The sequence below is a fragment of the Penicillium crustosum genome (genome assembly GCF_028827405.1).
Source record: "Penicillium crustosum strain IBT 35664 chromosome Unknown utg000002l_segment0_segment0, whole genome shotgun sequence".
NCBI classification, from domain to species: Eukaryota; Fungi; Ascomycota; class Eurotiomycetes; order Eurotiales; family Aspergillaceae; genus Penicillium; species Penicillium crustosum.
In genome coordinates this window covers 4,361,895-4,380,884 of record NW_026623123.1, presented here as the reverse complement: position 1 = coordinate 4,380,884, position 18,990 = coordinate 4,361,895, and the positions used below count along the sequence as shown (strand labels likewise).

At 47.3% G+C, this 18,990-nt stretch overlaps 5 protein-coding genes across 5 annotated transcripts; 3 read left to right on the top strand and 2 right to left on the bottom strand.

Annotated features, from left to right (window-relative positions):
* Positions 1-317: 317 nt before the first annotated feature.
* On the bottom strand, positions 318-1,472 carry N7487_005170 (PIG-Y family protein; the record flags this gene model as incomplete). Its single annotated transcript, XM_056872917.1, has 1 exon — positions 318-1,472. One exon carries the CDS (start codon positions 1,470-1,472, stop codon positions 318-320), a length of 1,155 nt encoding a protein of 384 aa, XP_056730637.1.
* A 2,461-nt stretch (positions 1,473-3,933) lies between these two features.
* On the bottom strand, positions 3,934-5,697 carry N7487_005169 (uncharacterized protein; the record flags this gene model as incomplete). Its single annotated transcript, XM_056872916.1, has 5 exons — positions 3,934-4,112; positions 4,166-4,298; positions 4,352-4,999; positions 5,051-5,158; positions 5,317-5,697. The coding sequence occupies 5 exons, from the start codon at positions 5,695-5,697 to the stop codon at positions 3,934-3,936; spliced, it is 1,449 nt and encodes a 482-aa protein (XP_056730636.1).
* A 794-nt stretch (positions 5,698-6,491) lies between these two features.
* On the top strand, positions 6,492-7,588 carry N7487_005168 (uncharacterized protein; the record flags this gene model as incomplete). Its single annotated transcript, XM_056872915.1, has 3 exons — positions 6,492-6,584; positions 6,636-6,761; positions 6,860-7,588. Exons 1-3 carry the CDS (start codon positions 6,513-6,515, stop codon positions 7,586-7,588), a joined length of 927 nt encoding a protein of 308 aa, XP_056730635.1. The 5' UTR covers positions 6,492-6,512.
* A 2,153-nt stretch (positions 7,589-9,741) lies between these two features.
* Positions 9,742-12,264, top strand: N7487_005167 (arrestin C-terminal domain-containing protein; the record flags this gene model as incomplete). The annotated part of the gene is made up of 3 exons (XM_056872914.1): positions 9,742-10,405; positions 10,458-11,521; positions 11,578-12,264. 3 exons carry the CDS (start codon positions 9,742-9,744, stop codon positions 12,262-12,264), a joined length of 2,415 nt encoding a protein of 804 aa, XP_056730634.1.
* A 903-nt stretch (positions 12,265-13,167) lies between these two features.
* Positions 13,168-14,086, top strand: N7487_005166 (GNAT family N-acetyltransferase; the record flags this gene model as incomplete). Its single annotated transcript, XM_056872913.1, has 3 exons — positions 13,168-13,281; positions 13,407-13,967; positions 14,051-14,086. The coding sequence occupies 3 exons, from the start codon at positions 13,168-13,170 to the stop codon at positions 14,084-14,086; spliced, it is 711 nt and encodes a 236-aa protein (XP_056730633.1).
* Between the last annotated feature and the right edge of the window lie 4,904 nt (positions 14,087-18,990).

Sequence of the window (18,990 nt, the reverse complement as noted above, 5' to 3'; positions counted from 1 at the left end):
TATATTTATATATATAGCTTAAACTAGAAGGTTATACAGATGGGGCCATGCCAGCAAGATTAATTACCGGGAATACTCTAGCGATACTTATACCTCTTTGTCGATTATGTTCAGAAACTGAAATCGCAGTGGCGCGAATAGCTGCAACATTTGTGCAGCTTACTAAATATATTGAGCATCGAGTCCACCCGTCCATGGTGTCAAGACACAGTCAGCATACCACTAAACCCCACGAAATCAATGAAAGATATGCCATGCAACACTCACAAGAAGAATAGTATTAGAATAGGGTATGAGCTAAAACAAAGAAAAGAAAATCAAATATCCTCCCCGGATATGTTAGCGTGCTTGAAGTACTTCATGCCCACCCATGCGACAACAACCCAAACCCAAGACATAACAGCCGTAAGAATAATAAGTGCGGGATAATATCCGACAATTGGCAAGGTAGGATCATCCTCCAACTCAGGCGGCGCATAGGGCGTCTCCCCAACATCCCAAGCCCAGCTCCAAACCTCAAAGCAGCTCCCAATGCCCACAACAAAGACCAACCACGTCACAATCAGTATAATCCAGCCCCACCACTCCGTCTCGGAGTAGTCTATGTCCACATCGGGGCTGCTCTTCATCTCAACCGGGTGTGTGACCAGGGGCGAGGACTTGTGCCGGTGGACGGGTAGGTATGCCGGTTCGGGTTGAGGTTGGAGTGAATAGAAAGAACCTGAGCTAGAGGATGGTGGAGAGATGTGTAAACCGGCAGAGATGATTTTGGGGCTTGTGCTCGTGCCGGCCGCCGTGGAGGTTGAATTCGAGTGGAGGGGAGGGAAGGAGACAAGGTCCTCGTCGTCGGTGGCTTGTTCCTGGAGATTATGCTGTGCGAGGCCCTGGCGTCGGCGACTTATTGAGGGTCGGATGGATATCTGGGTGTTTGCCGCGCGAAACCAGGTCGGCTGTTGGGTATCGTCGCGGTCATCGTCAAGGGCCACACTCTCGCGCGGCGAGTATTGCGTGATTTCATTATTAGAGGGGGTTTGATCTTTTGGTTGTATAGCCGCTTGTAGGTCGGCGGCGGGGAGTCGGCTGGGTTCTGCGCGGAGGGCTTCGAGGGCTTCGGCGGCTTTTGCGGTGGCTCTTTTGTCACGCGATTCGAGCCTGGTGCCTAGCAATGCCGTTTTTCGAAGGGAGCCACGCCGGCGGCGCGTTCGATGTTGCGCGAGAGCGGCAGACATTGCCCGGCTGCTGGTAGTCCCTCCCTTGCCTGTGCTCTGCGGAATACCGGAGTGGAGGCCTTCGTCGCCATCGTGGTCCATGTCTGGGTGGTGTCGGTCTAGGGAGGTGTGTGCTGTCCGGCTTACGCGAAGGAAGGAAAGTCTGGAGAGGAGGGAGCTTGAATCGCTTCGTTTGTGGCTGCTACTTGCGCTGCCTGATAGCGTGCGAGGAGATAGTTCGTGGTCCGCCAAGCCCGCTGTCATTGTCCATTGGTGCAAGTGGAACCGGGAGCTGGCCAGCTCAACCTCGCGTTGGTGGGGACTGTTTTCGATTCTTCGTTTATTAGTTTCTTCGTTTGATCGTTTGAAGTTTTTGTTTCTGCAAAGAGATATGTTGTAAAGGAGCGTCGTTGTGTCCTGCAAAATCAGGGACTAACAATAGCAATGCAGGCCACTGGCCAAGCTTTTATCACGTGGTTGGAACGTGAATGACCTGAAAATGAGGTTTAAAAGGGCGCAAACTGAACGTCCCAGACCCATTTCGCAATCTCCTCAATTCCTTCCCCTTGTTATGACCAAATCCCCTTCTCTGGGGGGTTGTGGAGACCGCAGAAATAGAAGATCAAAAGGGATGGTCAGTGGATCCCCAGAGACTCTAACTTGCTCACCCGTGTCACTTTCCCGTATCTCAATATGCTGAGACATCTGGGCTTGTCCACTGGTGTGGTCCCACTCGTACTTATCAATGGTGATTAGTGGTCGGGCTCTGTTTGCCTTGATGGCAATGGCGACATTGGTATTACCCCTGCTGGGGTCAAGCCATATATCAATATCTCTCTGCAACCTTCTTCTAGTTTCCGAGATAGCGACTTCCACGACCACCGTAGGCCGCCTTCTAGTACCAGGAGGGGAGGGTCTGGGGCCCAATCCCCAGTCTGGCTGCTTTGAACCGCCATTGATATCGATGTTCACTTCATCATAGGAAAAAAAAGCCCTCTTAAGCCCCATTGGTTCAAGTGCACTAACAATGGCATCATGAAAAGCCTGAACCACTTGGTGATGTTCATGGGTGACCATTTTGGCGATCAAAGTGTTTGTTTCGGGGTTGAAAGTACAGCGGATGCCACGAATACCATGGATTGGTGTCGTGTTAGGATTAACGAAATCGTCGTGGAAAGTGCTCTCGTCAATAAAAAGACAAGGTACTCGCTAAGGTCTACCGAAAGGCGAAGACGTTCACGCTCAACGCTAAGTATTTGGGAAAAGTGTTCCTTCCCTTGATATACATACCGTCTAACAGATGGAGGTAGGCCCTCTGAGTCGTAGTCACTTCCAGATTGGTTGAATTGGGACATCCTTGACTATCTGTATTTGTTAATACTTAGAAGACAAGAGATATAAGGATTATCATAGAAGATCAAGTGGCGTCACGCGCTCAAGTAGCTTTGAATTGTGTTTCTGATACATATGAAATACTAGCAGCTGCAAGTATGACGTCCACAATAAGAAAAGGGTATATATATCCATGGATGTATGTAATAAACTTATTATGAGATGCTAGAGACTATGTACCTTCGACGCCTTTGATGATCTCCTTTTTCCAAGTCTCCTGTGTTAGAGTAAATATCAGGATGTCCCCCATAGGTATTTTTCTAGCTACGTGATTAGCAAATGACCCCAGCCCTGATGGGTATGAAAACCCAGAGAAACAGAAAAGGTGAGAACATGTACATTGTCTATTCCATCTCAAATATGCCACACATATCTCATCGTCACACTGCATACATATGTAGCGAGAAAAGGGTTGTGGTTTACCAACCAACTAACGCTACAATGGATAATGATTGACTTAAATGTCCCCCGGAGCATAGCACAACATGTTCAGTTTCACCTGCCAGCCTATGGGCAGAGAATACCATGCAATCCGCCGTATGCTCTGTACATAATACATGGTATATATATATATATATATATATAAAATAAACAAAGAAAGTGTTATCAGCAATGATTTTAAGAAATGGAAAGCCAGAATGCAGCAAAAAAGATGGGGGAAAAAAAGGCAAATTGGTATCTGGGCTAGAACGCCAGCAAGGCAGAGATACTTAGAAATAAGATCAATGATATCGTGTGCTCCAAGGAAATTCATCACAGCATATACGGATACTCGTGGGAAAGTGCCCAGACCAATGTGTCAACCGAGAAATCCATGGCAACCCATGAAAAGCATCTTTTGAGTGGAAATGAGTATCAAACAAGGAAAGTAAATCTGATACAACACATGTACTCGAATGATAAAACAGCTAGAGAAATGAAATGAACAAAATGGCAACAGTCCAAATACGCGGGTGAAGAGTGGGGAGATCGCTTTTATTTGGGGGCATGACAGAGCCAAAAGTCCAAGGAACCCTTGATAGTAAGGCACGCTTAAAGAAAAAAAGAAGGGGGCAAAAAGAAGCAAAAATAAATAAAAAAGACCGAAGCAACGTAGTGGACTTGGGGTATGGGGTGCGCAACACACAAATTCCGTTTCAGACAAAAGCAACTTGCTCGCTTGAAAATCCACTCAATTTAAGTAAAAGAAAGAAAATATCAACGGTGATGGGGAATTGTAGAAGGGTGCTATGGAAAGAAACACAGAAGGGACGTTAAATAAACTTAGTTCTGTGAGCAAATGCCGGAAGTGTCGTGTGTGAGCAGACCGACTGGAGACTTGTCACAAACCGAGCTACGCCTGGTAGCCTCCGTTGAAGTTGTTGGGCTGGTCCCAGTTGCCGGACGGGGACATGGGCTGGCCACGGCCGTAACCCCCGGCATTACCTGCCTGGGCGTAGCCCTGGCCAGCCATAGCAGGCCCATTGAAGTTGTTGGGTTGTTGATCCCAGCCTCGACCAGCAGGGGCAGGACCTATTCTACCAGTAAGCGAGAGCTAAGACATAACAGATGGGTATTGGGCTCACCTTGATTCATGGGGTTTGCGGGACCACCGTATTGGGGGAAGAAACCGGCAGGGCTGTTGTTGAAGGGGGCGGCGTTGCCCTGTTGAGGAGAGAAGTTGTCGAACTGGCCGGTAGGAGGGCGATCCTTACCCCACTGCGGTAGTCAGTAAATATAACCCGGGAATCCCAGAACTAGCAATAACTTACACTACACTTCAGAGGACGGCCATTGACGTTGTAACCGTTCAGTTGGCAGATTGCAGAGGCCGCATTTTCATGCGAATCCATCTTCACAAATGCAAAGCCACGATCAGCCTGGAGGCGGGTTTCAAGGACATAGCCAAAGTTCTGGAACAGGGGAACCAAATCATTCTGGGTGGTATAAGGGGTGAGGTTGCCCACGTAGCAAGTAGTCTGCCACTGGGGGGTCTGCTGAGCAACCATATCGTAGCTCTGAATGCCGTGGGTTGGGAAGTGGTGGTGTCCGAAAGGAGTAGTAGGCGTCATACCCATAGCAACCAGGGCTTGCTGCTGAGAGATTGAAGGCTGACCCTTCTGGTTAGCCCAGTTGCATCGGATAGCACGAGAGCCGAGCCATTCGCCATCCATCGAGTTGAGGGCCTTATCCGCCTCTGCGCGATCACGGAAAGCAACAAAGCCGTATCCACGGGAGCGACCAGTCTTCATATCCCACATCACACGTGCTTCAGATACTGATCCGAAAGCAGAGAATGCTTGAGTCAGTACCTCGTCGTTGACTTCATTACTCAAGTCGCCAACGAAGATATGGAAGTGGTTAGAAGTATCCTCCTTGCTGGTGCTGTTGGACTGGTACGCCCAGTTCACACGGATTTCCTGAGGCAATTAGAGACAGCCACGAAGTGCCACGAACAAAAGGAAACCTACAGACTGGTGGATTCGGCGACCATTCAGGGTTTGCATAGCCCTCTCAGCCGCACCTGGGTCATCAAACTCAACGAAACCGTAGTTGTGGCCCTTAGTGGTGAATTGCCCCTGGAGTAAGTAAAACAGTAAGCTACCAATGTTTTATCAAGGATAGAAACGAGGAGTAGTGATTATCACAGATCGCGGCTCAGAGACCATCACTAGCAACACAGGGGGAAGCGGGGGCCGATATGCAGGGGGGGGAGGTGCCTGTCAGAAGAACTTACATTCTTGTCGGGAATGATCTTCACGCTGACCACGTGGCCAGTTGTCTCAAAGATCTGCTTGAGGATGTCCTCAGTGACCCTCGGATCCAGCCCACCCACATACAGGGCTCTCTTGTTTGGTTCAGGAGCCGCTCGGCGGACATATCCACCAGCGCTTGTGGGGGACATCATAGCAACTCCGGACATGGGCGAGGTTATGGCCGTAGGGATCGGATTGGTATTCTGGGGAATTATCACCGGAGGGCGCGGGGGCGGGGGCATGTGGGACTGGTTGCCCTGGCCATTGCCCTGAGGAGCATCGTACTGTTGGGGTTGACCGACAGCGGGCTGAGGCGCCGGGGGAAGAGAAGAGGGAGTTGAGGCTTGTGCGTTCTCCGCCATTATGATTGCTTTTGAAAAGATACGGATATATTCCCAAGGCGATCAGAGGAAGCGAGTGATGTGGAAGTTGGACGGGGTTAAATGTTAAATTGGCAGAGCCCAGTGTTAGGTGATCTGTCAAATTCGGAATTTGAGACAATGCAAAGCGTCGCTGAAAGCCACAATCGCAAATAAGACTGGGAAAATATACGTGGTATAGGAGGCCGCGGGGGACCAGGGTGGAGGAAGTCCAATAAGAAAGACCCTAAGATGGGGAAACAAAGAGCACCGGGTATAAACAGTGCTGATAAAAGAGACACCGAAATGGAACCTGGGTGGGGGGTTTGTTTGTTTGGTTTTTTTTTTTGGTTTTGGACTTTTTTTCGATCAAGCTCCGGTAGAATAAAGGAGATGTTTTTGTGGCCTGACAAAGCTGCGGTCGGAGATTGAAATACAAAGCGCGTTGGGGGAGGTAGAAAGCCCAACAAAAAGAGGCTGAGAAAACTCAAAGAAAAACCAAAGCATGCAAGTCCCTTTGGAAAAGCAAAACAGGAAAGAAAAGAGAAAAGGAAAAAGGGAAGAAAGAGAAGAAGTGATAGAGAAAAAAAAGAACTGGAGAACAGCAAAGTAAAGGGAGGAAGAAGTTAACCGCTAGGGGTGGGGGGAGGACACTTTACCCCAATGGGTTTAGTCCGCCTTTCTCTTACATCCCAAATTCTTTAACTCTTCTCTCTCTCCTTCTACAACTTACTTATATCTTCGACTTGGGAGATTTGAACTCATTAAACGGATTAAACGGATTTTCAAACCATCTCATACCCTTCATCTTTCCAATTATGGCTAGCTATTCAACTAGTTATTCAAACCCGGACTCACTTACAGAGCTCTCAAGCATAATAGAGCGGACGGTAAGCGCTGGCTCTGGAACAACACTCTTGGCATAACCTCTGACAGCTTAGCTTATTGATACTGGTCGTTTGTTCCGCAAATCTGGCTCTATGCCATCGAGATCTCACTTACAACGATCCATTCCCTTGTATCATGATAGTTTCCAAAATGCCCTGGACAATCTATCCGAGCAAATTGTAAGTACCACTCAACGATCTCAAATACATCAAATAGCTCTATATTTGCTTTTTTTCCATCTTTTTTTTCCCGGGATTTCTTTTCTGACGCTCTGTAGTTCATCGCGAAAGCCTTTTTGGAAAGGGACTATGAGGCTCTTAAGGCCACTAGTGCTGCTCCCCAGCCCATCGAAGATGTGGCAATGAGTGATGCGAACCAACAGGTTGAACCTGAAATTCAACCTCCTCCGATTGAGAAAGTCGAAATGGACCCAGAGCTTGAAGCTATGCCTAAAACAGAGGAAGATATCCCTGCAAACCAATTAGCTCCGGCAGAGATCAAGCCCGACACCCAATCGGGCGATGATGTAGTTGTCAAAAAAGAAGGCGACAATGCCCTTCCCGATCAGTCATTCCCTGGACCCAATGAGGATCTCACTTTTGATTCAGTTCTCAACGACACTGGGGGCACAAACGACTTTGGTCTTAGCTTAGACTTCAACGATGATGACATGGGCAATCAAGCTTTCCTATCCGGGTCGAATTTCACAGCTTCTGGCGCTACTGGTGATGGGGGCAAATTAAACACAACTCAACCCCTGGGAAATACTTCGGATGTCCCTCCTGGTGGTGGTGCATTTGACATGGAATTACAGAAAGCAGAAGGGGATGACGGCAATTTCCTACAGGGCAATTCCGGTGAGGATTTCATGGGGCCCGCTGAATCAAACTTCGACGATTTGTTCATGGACACTGATAACTTCGGAGAGAATGGTGGGGACTTCAATCAGCTGGAGGGGGACAGCCTGATGAATGTTAATGAGCTGGATGATAATTGGTTCAATTGATGGAAATAAAGGGAGCTACATCGGTGGGGTCTATACAGTCTAGATGAGAGTAATAGCTAGTGGGTGAAATTAAGGGGAGTTGGGGGAAAAGGTATCCTATGCTCTGCATGCGTTCGCATTTTGGCAGTGGTACTAAGCAAAGATCTAATCCATGAATGGCATATGCCCTGATTCTCCGACTGGAAGCATATTTGTGAACTTCACAAATCTCTAATTCTTTTTTTTTTTTAACACAGGGTTAAGGCTCCTCCTGACCGGGTAGGTGCTGTGGAACATCAAATGATGAATACAGCATTTACTACCTAGCCAATAGCTTCGAAGTCGAGAAGTATGGCCAATAAAGAATCAATGTCTTTGGACCTTTTAAGAAATAAGTTTTGGCACCTGGCCAAATTCGGAGTAACTCCAGAGAAGATAGTGAAGCCACTGCAAGCCAAGCCCACAGCTCTTAGACAGCCTCCACCGAAAGCGTGAACCCTTTTAGTTACACAGCTCGTTGTGCGACAGGGTCATAGCGCCAACACATTTGAATCCCAACTATATTTCTCTGTAATTAGAAGATTCTCCTTATTAGTAGCTGCTGGGGTGAGGCGGATTTACATGTAGTATGTTAGATTTTATAAGAGGGCCTGATTAGGTAGTATATTATCCAGTGCGACGGGTAGTTTATTAAGTCCGGTGACGTAAGTTCAGATCGGCGCTCGTGGAGAAGCAAATCAGGGCAGGGAAGTCCCGAAGGCGATCACCCCAGAGACAATAACAGCACGAGGGCTTGTTTCCCGAAATAGATCTGCGGTATACGATTTGTATGTACGGAGTACAAAGTGGAGAGTCTAGACATAAGGTGGCTGATGAGCTCACTGTAGGGAGATAGCGATGACGTCACGTCGATAGTATCTAGTATAATAGTCCGATGTGCCTACGATATATACAGCTCATAGGTGATGGTGACGAACTAGAACTGATCACCATCTTTGTCAGGGGCTCTCTTCCGACCATTCATATTCCACCTGAGCCGCGTGTACTTGCAGTCAACCTTGATAATCAAGCCCTACAATGGGTCACTGTAGCCATCTATGGAGTATCTGAGCCATAAAGAAGGTATAAGTTATAATACATGAGAAGATGGGAAGTAACATAAGGTTTTAAGTCGCGCATTTTGTATTGTTTCCAACCATGGCTGGTGTAAAGACCCTGTAAAGACCCCAAATGTATCAAATAAGGTCATGCAAAAGAGAGTACGCAATTTAAAGGTCCAATCCCCCGCATCTAAGCCTACCTAGGTAATCCAACTGGATTCAATCTACTAGATTAGGAAGGCCAAGATACTCAAGAGCTGGGCGTTAGCACTGCCCTATGCCGTGAAGCCGTGAAGCCGTTTGTATAGGCCGTGAGATCCGAGGCTTTGAAAACTCTAGACCCTAGTGGAATGTTTCTCCACAATTATTAGAAATGCCGAGCCAAACCCGTAAACCATAGAGGGTAGAGGACGTATGGCCCGGATCGCCGGATATGAGAATCCCCCCCAGGGCTCCTCTCTCTTCCCCCGGCTTTAATGGTGTTGTCATCGAGTTGACACTTTTTCTTTTTTCTTTTTTTGCTTTTTTTGCTCTTTATGTTCTTTTTTTTCCCTCCTTTTCCGTGGATCAGTGTTCTTTTTAGTTTAAGTAGCTCGCCTTCTTAACTATATTCACGGATCTTTTTAAATCACCTGCGACGCCACATTACGCCTTGCCAGCGGAGTCACAAATAATAGAGATCAAGGAAAAAAAAGGGAAAAAGGGAAAAGGGACCACAATTCCGAGCCTAGCAGCCAATCCGACACGTCGAAATAGAGATCTGCAAGATGATCAGAGTGGAGGACTGCTTATGAAGTCAAGCACCCCCGAGAATTCCATCTTCCTACAAAGATCAGTCTCCTTGCGTGAAGGGAGTCAAGGGATCAAAAAAAAAAGAAAAAGAAAAACATCGTCTCACAACATTAAAGATCGAAGGTATGTTGAGTCTGTCCTACACATTCCCTGCACTTTGTATTCCTTTGCTTGTTAGAAGACCATTCTTGTCTTTCCCCAATTTAGCGACATAGGCATATCTAAGGGATATACACAATTTGGGAACTTCTTCGTGATGATCAGTAGATCAAGTCTAATACGATGATGGGTGCTAATATTCTCCCTCTGCCGGCGCAGTTATCTTCGCGGTCGGCCTCTAGCAACCCCACCCCGCACTCGGAGTTCACAGGGCCTCCGTCCCTAGGAGTATCAATTTCCAATCTCATCACACGGTCGGCTCGTCGCCATACAGTGTGCATCGAAAATCAGAACCCTAAACGGAGTCATCGGGACTCAATCTTCAAAAAGCTGGCGGGTCCACGTGAAAACGCAAAGCGATTCCTTCGCTTGCGGTCCTCTGGAGTTCAGGCGCCTTTGCAACGTCCTTCCCGTGGTGTACGACCTGTTTCGGAGATTATATTGTCGCCGATATCGGTTGACCTAGAGGACGAGATGCGATCGGATTCCTCATCTACCGAGGTGCTGCCTCGCCCAGTATCTGAACATCATACTGTGACTACCGATTCTACCATTCCATTTACTCCCTTGCGAAATGAGAAGATTGTAGCCACTGGGAGTGGTATTTCCGTCGGTATTGCCCTCACAGAACCCGTCCTTTACTTGCAGGGCTATGACCAGCAAGATCCAAGCAGTAAAAAGTCCGCAATTCTGCGGGGACAGATGCATTTGAAGGTTACCAAATGTGTCAAGATCAAGAAGATCTCAGTCTGCTTCCGCGGTCATGCCCAGACCGATTGGCCAGATGGTATGAATCTGCTGCATAACATTATACTTCAACAAGAGCTGACATTGTTCAGGCATCCCACCTAAGAAGATCCATTTCCATGACAAGAAGGATCTCGTCACACACGGTGTGGTTTATTTCAATCACGGTGATACCGCGCTTATGCAGAATGACTATGGCGCGCATTACTATCAGCACGCCAAACCGATATCATCCGTGCCGGGAAAGGAGGGAGTGACGATGACAACTCGAGAACTATTCTCCAATCGCAATTCCTCCGCCACACTTGCCGTACCAACCTCCCGAGAAACCAAACGTCTTTCACTGCAATCCAACCGCGGGCATTCGCGCAGCTTCAGCAAGAATGAACCCCCGACCTCCCAACCCCAGCCCCAGCGAAATTACCGCATGTTCCCCGTAGGCGATTACTTGTACAGCTTCGAGTTCCCAATTGATGGATCGTTACCGGAGACGATCAAAACAGATTTGGGGTCTGTGAAATACGACATAGAAGCAATGGTGGAACGGTCAGGCGCATTCCGACCCAATCTCCTAGGCGCCATGGAAGTCCCCGTGATTCGTACCCCTGCCGAGGGTTCATTGGAGCAAGTTGAGCCCATTGCGATTTCACGGAACTGGGAAGACCAGCTTCACTACGACATCGTCATATCGGGAAAGTCCTTCCCGCTGGGATCGCAGATACCGATTGCCTTCAAGTTGACCCCTCTAGCGAAAGTAGAGTGCCACAGAATCAAAGTCTTTGTGACGGAGAATATCCAGCATTGGACAGCGGATAAGAGCGTGCACAGGTTGCAACCAGCGAAGAAGGTGTTGCTTTTCGAAAAACGAGCAGACTCGTCCAGTGTGAGCACGTATCCCGGCAGCTCCATGCGTGTCACCGCAGGCGGCGGCATCGACTGGGACCACCGCGCTGCTGCCGCAAGGGGACAGGAGATTGTGGATCGGAATCGGACGAATCTGCTAGGAAATCTGTCCAATGATTCTGGTGTCGGGCCAACTGAGATGGAATTCAACGTGCAACTGCCAAGTTGCCACGAAATGAAGGGCCGGGATGAGGGTCAGCGGCTGCATTTCGATACCACATACGAGAACATTCAGATCAACCACTGGATCAAAGTATGTCAAACATCTACCCTCTTTCTTGACATAATGATACTAACCGATCCATGCAGATTGTCCTTCGTCTATCCAAGGTTGACGAAAGAGACCCCACCAAACGAAGACACTTTGAAATCTCCATTGATTCGCCATTCCACATCCTTTCTTGCAAGGCCACCCAGGCCAATATATACCTACCCGCCTACACAACTCCAGCCGAAGAACCCCTCCCCCCAGCCCAAGAATTCGAATGCGGATGTCCCGGCGCACCCATCGCACCCCGAGAGCAGATAATTGCCCCAGCGACGTCCGATCGTGAAGACAGCATCCCTGCACTGGGACCGGTGGCCCGCCGCGGCTCAACTGGCCACACCTTCTCCCGCAGCTTCACAAACGGCTCCGGCGGCCTCGCCCGCCCTCCACAAGCACACCTCGCAACACCACCAAACGAACGCAACATACCCACTCCACCTCGTCCAATGCATCTGCTCCGTGCGCCGTCCTACGCGCCCCCCGCTTTCGAGGACGTCCCTCCCGCGCCACCGCTTATCACCCCACCTCCAGAATATAATACCATTGTCGGAGACGACCGAGAGGCCGTTCTCGAAGATTATTTCTCCCGTTTATCGTTCTACGAAGAGAACGAGGACGATGACCGCGGTCGTGGTCGCGTTGATGTACCCCTCACTCCGGGTGGACGCGTCAACCGCAGCATGGACGTGCCCCGGGAATGGGTGCGACTCGAGGACTATTTCCAGTAATACCGCACCTCCTTCAATTTTTTTCTTTCTTTTTCGAGGAAAAAAAACAGCTGTTACGAGGTCTGAATCATGAATTTACGCTATTGTTTATATCGGGATTGGTGTCGGGCACATGTTTTTCGGCGATGCGGTCCTTTAAATCTGGGTCTGGCTCTATCTCTATTTCTTCTTATTCTTATTCTTCTCTTTTGGACTGTATTTGAACCTATCTTATTTCCGTTCTACAGCACTTTGTTTATGATTAATGCAGGACTGGTTATACTTTTTCATGGTTGATATTGGACTTCGTTTTTCCTACGTTGGGGACAAAAGGCGAAATAGGTCATTTACTCAGATATCTTATATGGATACATTTAGTAGACTGAACTATGATCCTCAAGTATCAGAACCATGCAAAAATATCCTACATCTATTGAGTACATACGTAGTATCCTAAACACCTCCAGGGCTGGTCCTGCCCAGGGTGGAGATAAGAACTGATGTGTCAGCGATAAGCAACCAACCTTGGAAGGTTGGAGGTTGGAACGCATCCAACTGCCTTCCCGGGTTTAGCTCTCCCCACATCCCCAAAGTCGTTTGCTTCTCGAACTGTCACGACTCTTTTTATTTCTCCCCTTCAATTACTTGAAGCCTACCTTAGCGTACTTCGGGACTTTCGAAACGGACTACGCCGATTGGCTCACGCTTAGTGGCATAGGTGAGTTAGCATATGTGCTATAGACGGACCAAAGCCAAACAAAGAGCAATTCTGACTACTTTACTGAGCAAAAAGCAGCTTTGATCCATTCTCAACAACTACATTCTTCAAGTCTTCGACATACCGGAGCGTAAAGTGGCTTGTTGTTGCGATATCTGATCCTTGTACCTGGAGATTTACACATACAGACTCCGCAAGCTTTCATTATGGCTATTGAGGTCGTGCCTCTTACTGAGGCAGATATCCCCGGTGCTATTGAAGTGATTCAGCAGGCATTTGCAGATGATCCCTATTTCAAGTGGGTCTTTGATTCATCCAAGGTACCTACCAAAAAAAGAAACAAGGCTCCCATCTTCTCTTACTCACCAGACTAACACACATCTCTCCCGTGACGCGGTCAATTTGACCGGCAGTTACGTCTCCTGAGAGATAACTCCATGTATAGTTCAACAAGCAAAGGAATTATGATTCCCTCGCAGCACGTTGCCATTGGGGAATTAAGAATGCACTATTCCACGTCGCAAAAGAAACCCAAGACCCCGACTCCAAATCCCACAGCACCCCACTAACCCCGACCCCAATTCTCGGCGTCTCCTGCTGGCTAGCCCCTCACCCGCCCACGCAACCGGAGAGCTGGTACTCCTGGTTCCAATCATGGACCCTATCCTTCAACCAGATGCTCAATAACATCCGCTACTTTGGCCGCGGCGGGCTACGTACGAACAGGTACTGGATCTGGAAACAGCGGCAGGCCGAGGCGCAGGCTGCTATCTGGGATGATCCACGCGGGTACTATTTCTGCAATATCGTTGCTGTTAGCCCTGAGGCTCAGGGGAAAGGTATTGGGAAGTTGTTGTTTGAGGCTGTTACGAAAAAGGCAGATGATGAGGGGGTCAAGTGTTATCTCGAGAGCTCGAAGAGTGTGCCCAATGTGGCGATCTATGAGCGCATGGGCTTTCACATGAGTAAGGAGATGGAGTGTCGGGATGGGGTGGATGCTTGCATGGTATGTACATTGTACCTGTTTTATAGTGTTTGGTCCTGGGGCTGGGATTCGTCTGGGCTGTTGCTGACTTTGATTGTTGGTAGTTGTACTGCATGGTCCGGGATCCGAGGAAGGAATAATCCTATTGCTTTTGCTTTTATGACTTAGCTTGAATGCTTGAGTCATATTATAGTTTTGGCTCGTAGCCGAATTAGCAGTATGCTCATGGATCCCTCCGTAATGAGATTTGAACAAAGACGACCCGATGTCCTTTAATTTATGGGTTTCACTTATCTAGCAATGAACTAAATCTTTCCTGGTAATCCTAGCTCCGGTCCCGTTGTAAACCAGCCCCAACAATCTGGCCCACCCATCTCCCAATCCACCAACGGGGCAAGATGGTTCGAATCTGATCGAACAATCGAATCTAATATTTGCGGCAATGCAGTGCCATAGGGATCTGCAGAATACGCATCCACACGAGTCCATCCGTTTGCAACGATCTAACCGGGGGAATGATCTATCAACCCTTCAATCAGATCATTCCCTACAGCTAGGATACTTGCATGTTGATCTGTTTATGTTGCTGCACCTAGACTAGAGGGGCAGTAGTCTCTGAATCCACATTTTAAGCTTGTCCAGTTATATTCATGCTAGCATGCCGAAATCCTAACGGCCTGGTTTCCCGGCAAATATCTGATCATCCTAGATTCTGGATTGTGTTTCAGATCCAGTCTGGTTTCAACATTGCACGTACTGGTCGGACTCTTGCGTGTTGGAAATCCCCTCGTTATGCTAAGGCTGAGGTTTGATAAAAAATTTGATCTCCAGTTAAGGATTTTAGGACGACACTTTTGATTAACTCGGATATATTCATTACCTGGGCTATTTGTTTGGGCTGTGTGTACTCCTTCTAGGGCATACCTAGGCACTGGATAAACTGACTTTTCTTGTTCAGTGCGCACTACTTTGATCATTACCATGTTTCTCCTTCTGCTACGAAAGCTATGGACCCGACGACCAATATCAGACACGGAGAAATCTCCCACTTCCTCAACTACGCCTCAAGAACTTAAATCCCAAGAGAACGGACCACATATGTCTGATATAATCACGACTACCACACCACATCACGACGAAACAGATCAGATCGTCAACCAATTAGCCACTCTTGCAGCTACCGTAAGCAGCACATCAAGCGACAGCGCCCAATCGTCGATTACTGCCCCCATAGCAGAGTCCCAATTGGCAGCACCCGAACCTAAACTAGAACAACCAGAAGAAGAAGAAACATTCTACCACCTTCGCAGTCTGATAACAGTCTCCTGCTTGCCACAGCATACACCAGGCCATACACCGACCCCCTCAGCCTCAACACTAAGCTCTAAATCAGGGGAACGCAAAAGTCAAAGATTTGATCGGAAGAGAGCCTCCTCAATTCTGAGTATACATCTTGGTGATCTACCGAGTTTGCCCTTTTCCTCGAAAAGAAAAGTCCTGCGCAAGCCTTGCCCCAGGTACAGTCCTCTTCCTCCGCCATTCGTGCAAAAGAAGCTTGCTATTCGGCCTGAAGTGCGTTTCTAGGGGCTCGGATTGAGTAAAGGGTTAATTGATTGGGCTGTTTTGTATGCAGGTTGGAATTTTATTTTATTTGTGCTCTTGCTCTATGATATCCAAGGTGCGGATATTGTCTATTGTCTATCATCTGGCATACCATGTTTTATGTACTGCCATTGGCTTGTTTATTTCAAAGTTGTTATCAATCCCTAGTAATACATATGAAACTCGTCTTATTCTTCTACCGCCTTTACACTTATATTGTACCTCGGTATCCATGATGATCTATATGTCAGAGAATTTTTGCAACTTACGATGTGGTAACGCCCTATGACCTTGCCGATCTATAATCCAGCCACACATATTCTCCACAGCGCAGCCTTACTCTCTATTTCATTTACTGCGGTTTAGCAAAGAAGAAGTAACGGATACGTGTATCGCCTCTAAGCGGGTCATCTGCAGGTCATCCCGGCGGCCGCTAAGCTTAGAAACTTGTTAGCCCACGCTAACACATAAAACACATGACATGCTCACGCATACCTTAAACCCCCTGCATGAAAGTGAAGCCGAACTCCACTTTCGCGGAGCTAACTCGGAGAAAGGGGATCGCCGGGTTGTGAAGGCTAACGGCTCGGCGTTTATTTCCGATCAATGGCATCCCGGAACTTACCCTGGGTCATGGGATCTCTTTTTATATTAAACTTGATTCAGTGGATGGGTGTAGGAGACAGCCCCTAATAAAGCATAGATAGTTATATCCATAACAACATGATTGGCTGCCTAGAAAGCCTGTCAAATAGGAACCCTTCCAGCTGTAGCCTTTTTTATATATCCTCTTAGTCTTACGTACCTACATACATATGCAGTGGACTTGTACAAACCGTTCACTGTGTATTAGCGGGATAGACACGACCGTGAAATGTGGGGCGAAAATTCGTTCGAAGTTCGCATCATGTGTATACAGCCTGCATGATGTCGATCGGTTTTGATATAATGTAATGATCTACGGACTGCAGATTACCTCCTGGCTTCTATGCGTGATGCACGGATACATACATAGTGGGATATAACGTTGCAGACGGGCTCATGTCCATTCTAGACGAGACAATTGATCAGTGATATCTTGGTCCGGCAGCGGGAAAACCTGAAACAAGACGTTTCAGCTAGTTTAGATTGGTAAAAGTGCCGGAATTTTCCCCCACTACCGAAAAATCCATTTGTTCAATTATATTAACGACCTCGAGGTTACGTATGTCGGGCACGAGCCTCCTAGAAGGGGCGGGTATGTAACCGGTTGTGGCTTCGGCTCTCCACCCTAAAATACGATTTGCGCACAAACCGTTGTAAACGCTGTTGATGATAAATGAACCTTTTTTATATGTGTTAGCTATATTATGTCTGTTGTTAGACTTAGCCATACTTATTGAAGTTTCTGGGGTTGATATTAGCTAACGAAGTTGATATCGGAAGGTCCCTTCCAAGGTTGTCTATGGAGTCAGTGAAAACACGTGGCATGTGAATTAGGGGCTGCGGTGGGGATTACTTAGATAGGCTAGAGACGTTGGGTCCAGGGCTTTTTGGTAACCAATCGCCAATTCCAAGGTATTGACCCTTCAAGGGTATCCTCTTGTTGGATTTCGCTTGCCGTGACCTAGTAGTCTCATTGAAGAAAACGACAAGATTATGGAAGGGAAAACTACAAAACCAACAGCCCCCACCGGAGGAAATTAGATTGTTTCGTTGAAAAGAAACGATCCAATTAAAAATATTCAGCGATAACACCTGACCCGTTATATCGACGAATCGCATGGTTTCCAGCCCAATTGATTTCATCGTCATAACCAGTAAGCTAAGAACAAATGGATGAAGTAGGAACATGTGTGCACAACCTGTTATAACATTCTAACTGGATATTGATGTCCAGGTATACCGAATCGACAGGGGTTCTAGAGGGCACTGAGCTATACAGGTCTAGATGCGCAATTTTTGCCTTACAAGGGTGAGACCCCTGTAGGTGGCTCAATTGTGGAAATGATACTCCGTAGTTATGTTGCCAGTATCACAATCATGGCTATGAAGTTTCTCGTCCGTACTTACCCGCACCGCGGTCGTTCAACTATTAAGCCATGGTAATCAGTTGATGTTTACTTCGTAGTATTTATTAACATGTGAAAAGAACAAGCCACATTAGCTCGACAAAAACGGCTTTGAATATGACAGTTTAGACATTAATTCATGTAGCATGTAGTTACCGTGTTCAACATACCTTCAGTCTGTAATTAGAGAGAGGGGGAGAGAGCTATGGTATCAATAATTATAGGCACGGTCACCAGAAAACACCCCCCTCGACAAAAACAGGAAAATAAATAGGAGGTGCATTGTATACAAATCACCTCAATCTAACTTCCATAGATCATTGTCCGTGCCACTTGCCCGATTCAGCCGTCGGCATGGTTTCCATAATCTTCAGAGTAGCATAGGCTTTCGGTAAGTGTGTGAAGGACGGACGTTGTACTCATCCCGATATGTACCGTGATATCAATATCACGGCCTATTATTGAACGGGTTCTGCGATATAGTTTACAATAAGCGCCCGACACGGCACACAAGCTCATTCACAACCAACAACTAGGCTCCTTTCCGTGATAATTGACGAAAGCCAAGCATAATTAATATATATAGAGAGAGCAACGCCATGGCCTAGCATTATATTAAACACAATCCAGATGGAGGAACGCGCAGTCTTAGCGTGGAAAAAAAGGGTGGGAAAAAAAAAGGAAAAGGAAACTCTAATAATCGGTTCATTTCCGGAAAATCCTCGAAGTCGCGTAAATTAAAAAAAACGATATCGCGAAATACAACCTGGATTGTATGCATATGTATGTGAAATGGACTGAGCACACTTTCACCTCATATTCACGGTGTACCCTGATGAATCTAAATCGTACTCTTGTGTATTGTATTTCAAATAATCGCGAGCGATCCATGGAACCATATTTCCTAATGTGGCCTTCCGTCGCTATTCCGCTAATTCAGCTATACGGGCGCGTGGGCCGCCGGTCCCTCCAATACTCCAGGGCTGTTTCGGAAGGCCATCTATCAGCCGTGGATCCACTACCTCGGGTTCTTCGGGTACCAAAGCCCAAACTTTTTATGTATCCATGGATGTATTTCCCACGAGAAGGAACCAATGGCTTCCTCGGGGTTTAAAGTCTAGCTTATTGCATAAATTTTAACCCCTCTATTTTATATTTGACCGTTGCCGTCCCTAAGTCCCTTGCAGAAGTTACACGTGGCATCCGTGGACTTGTATAATTCGAAGGGGAAATATAACGGGGAAGTTGCAAGGTAAAGGGTGAGGTAAAATTGACGCATATGTTGCAGATGTAAAGAGTAAGCTAACTTGGGTACAGAACTCAAATAGCTAGAACGAGACTCTATTCCTTGCAGGGGGGGGTGCACTGTATCCAATCTCTACTTCTGCAAT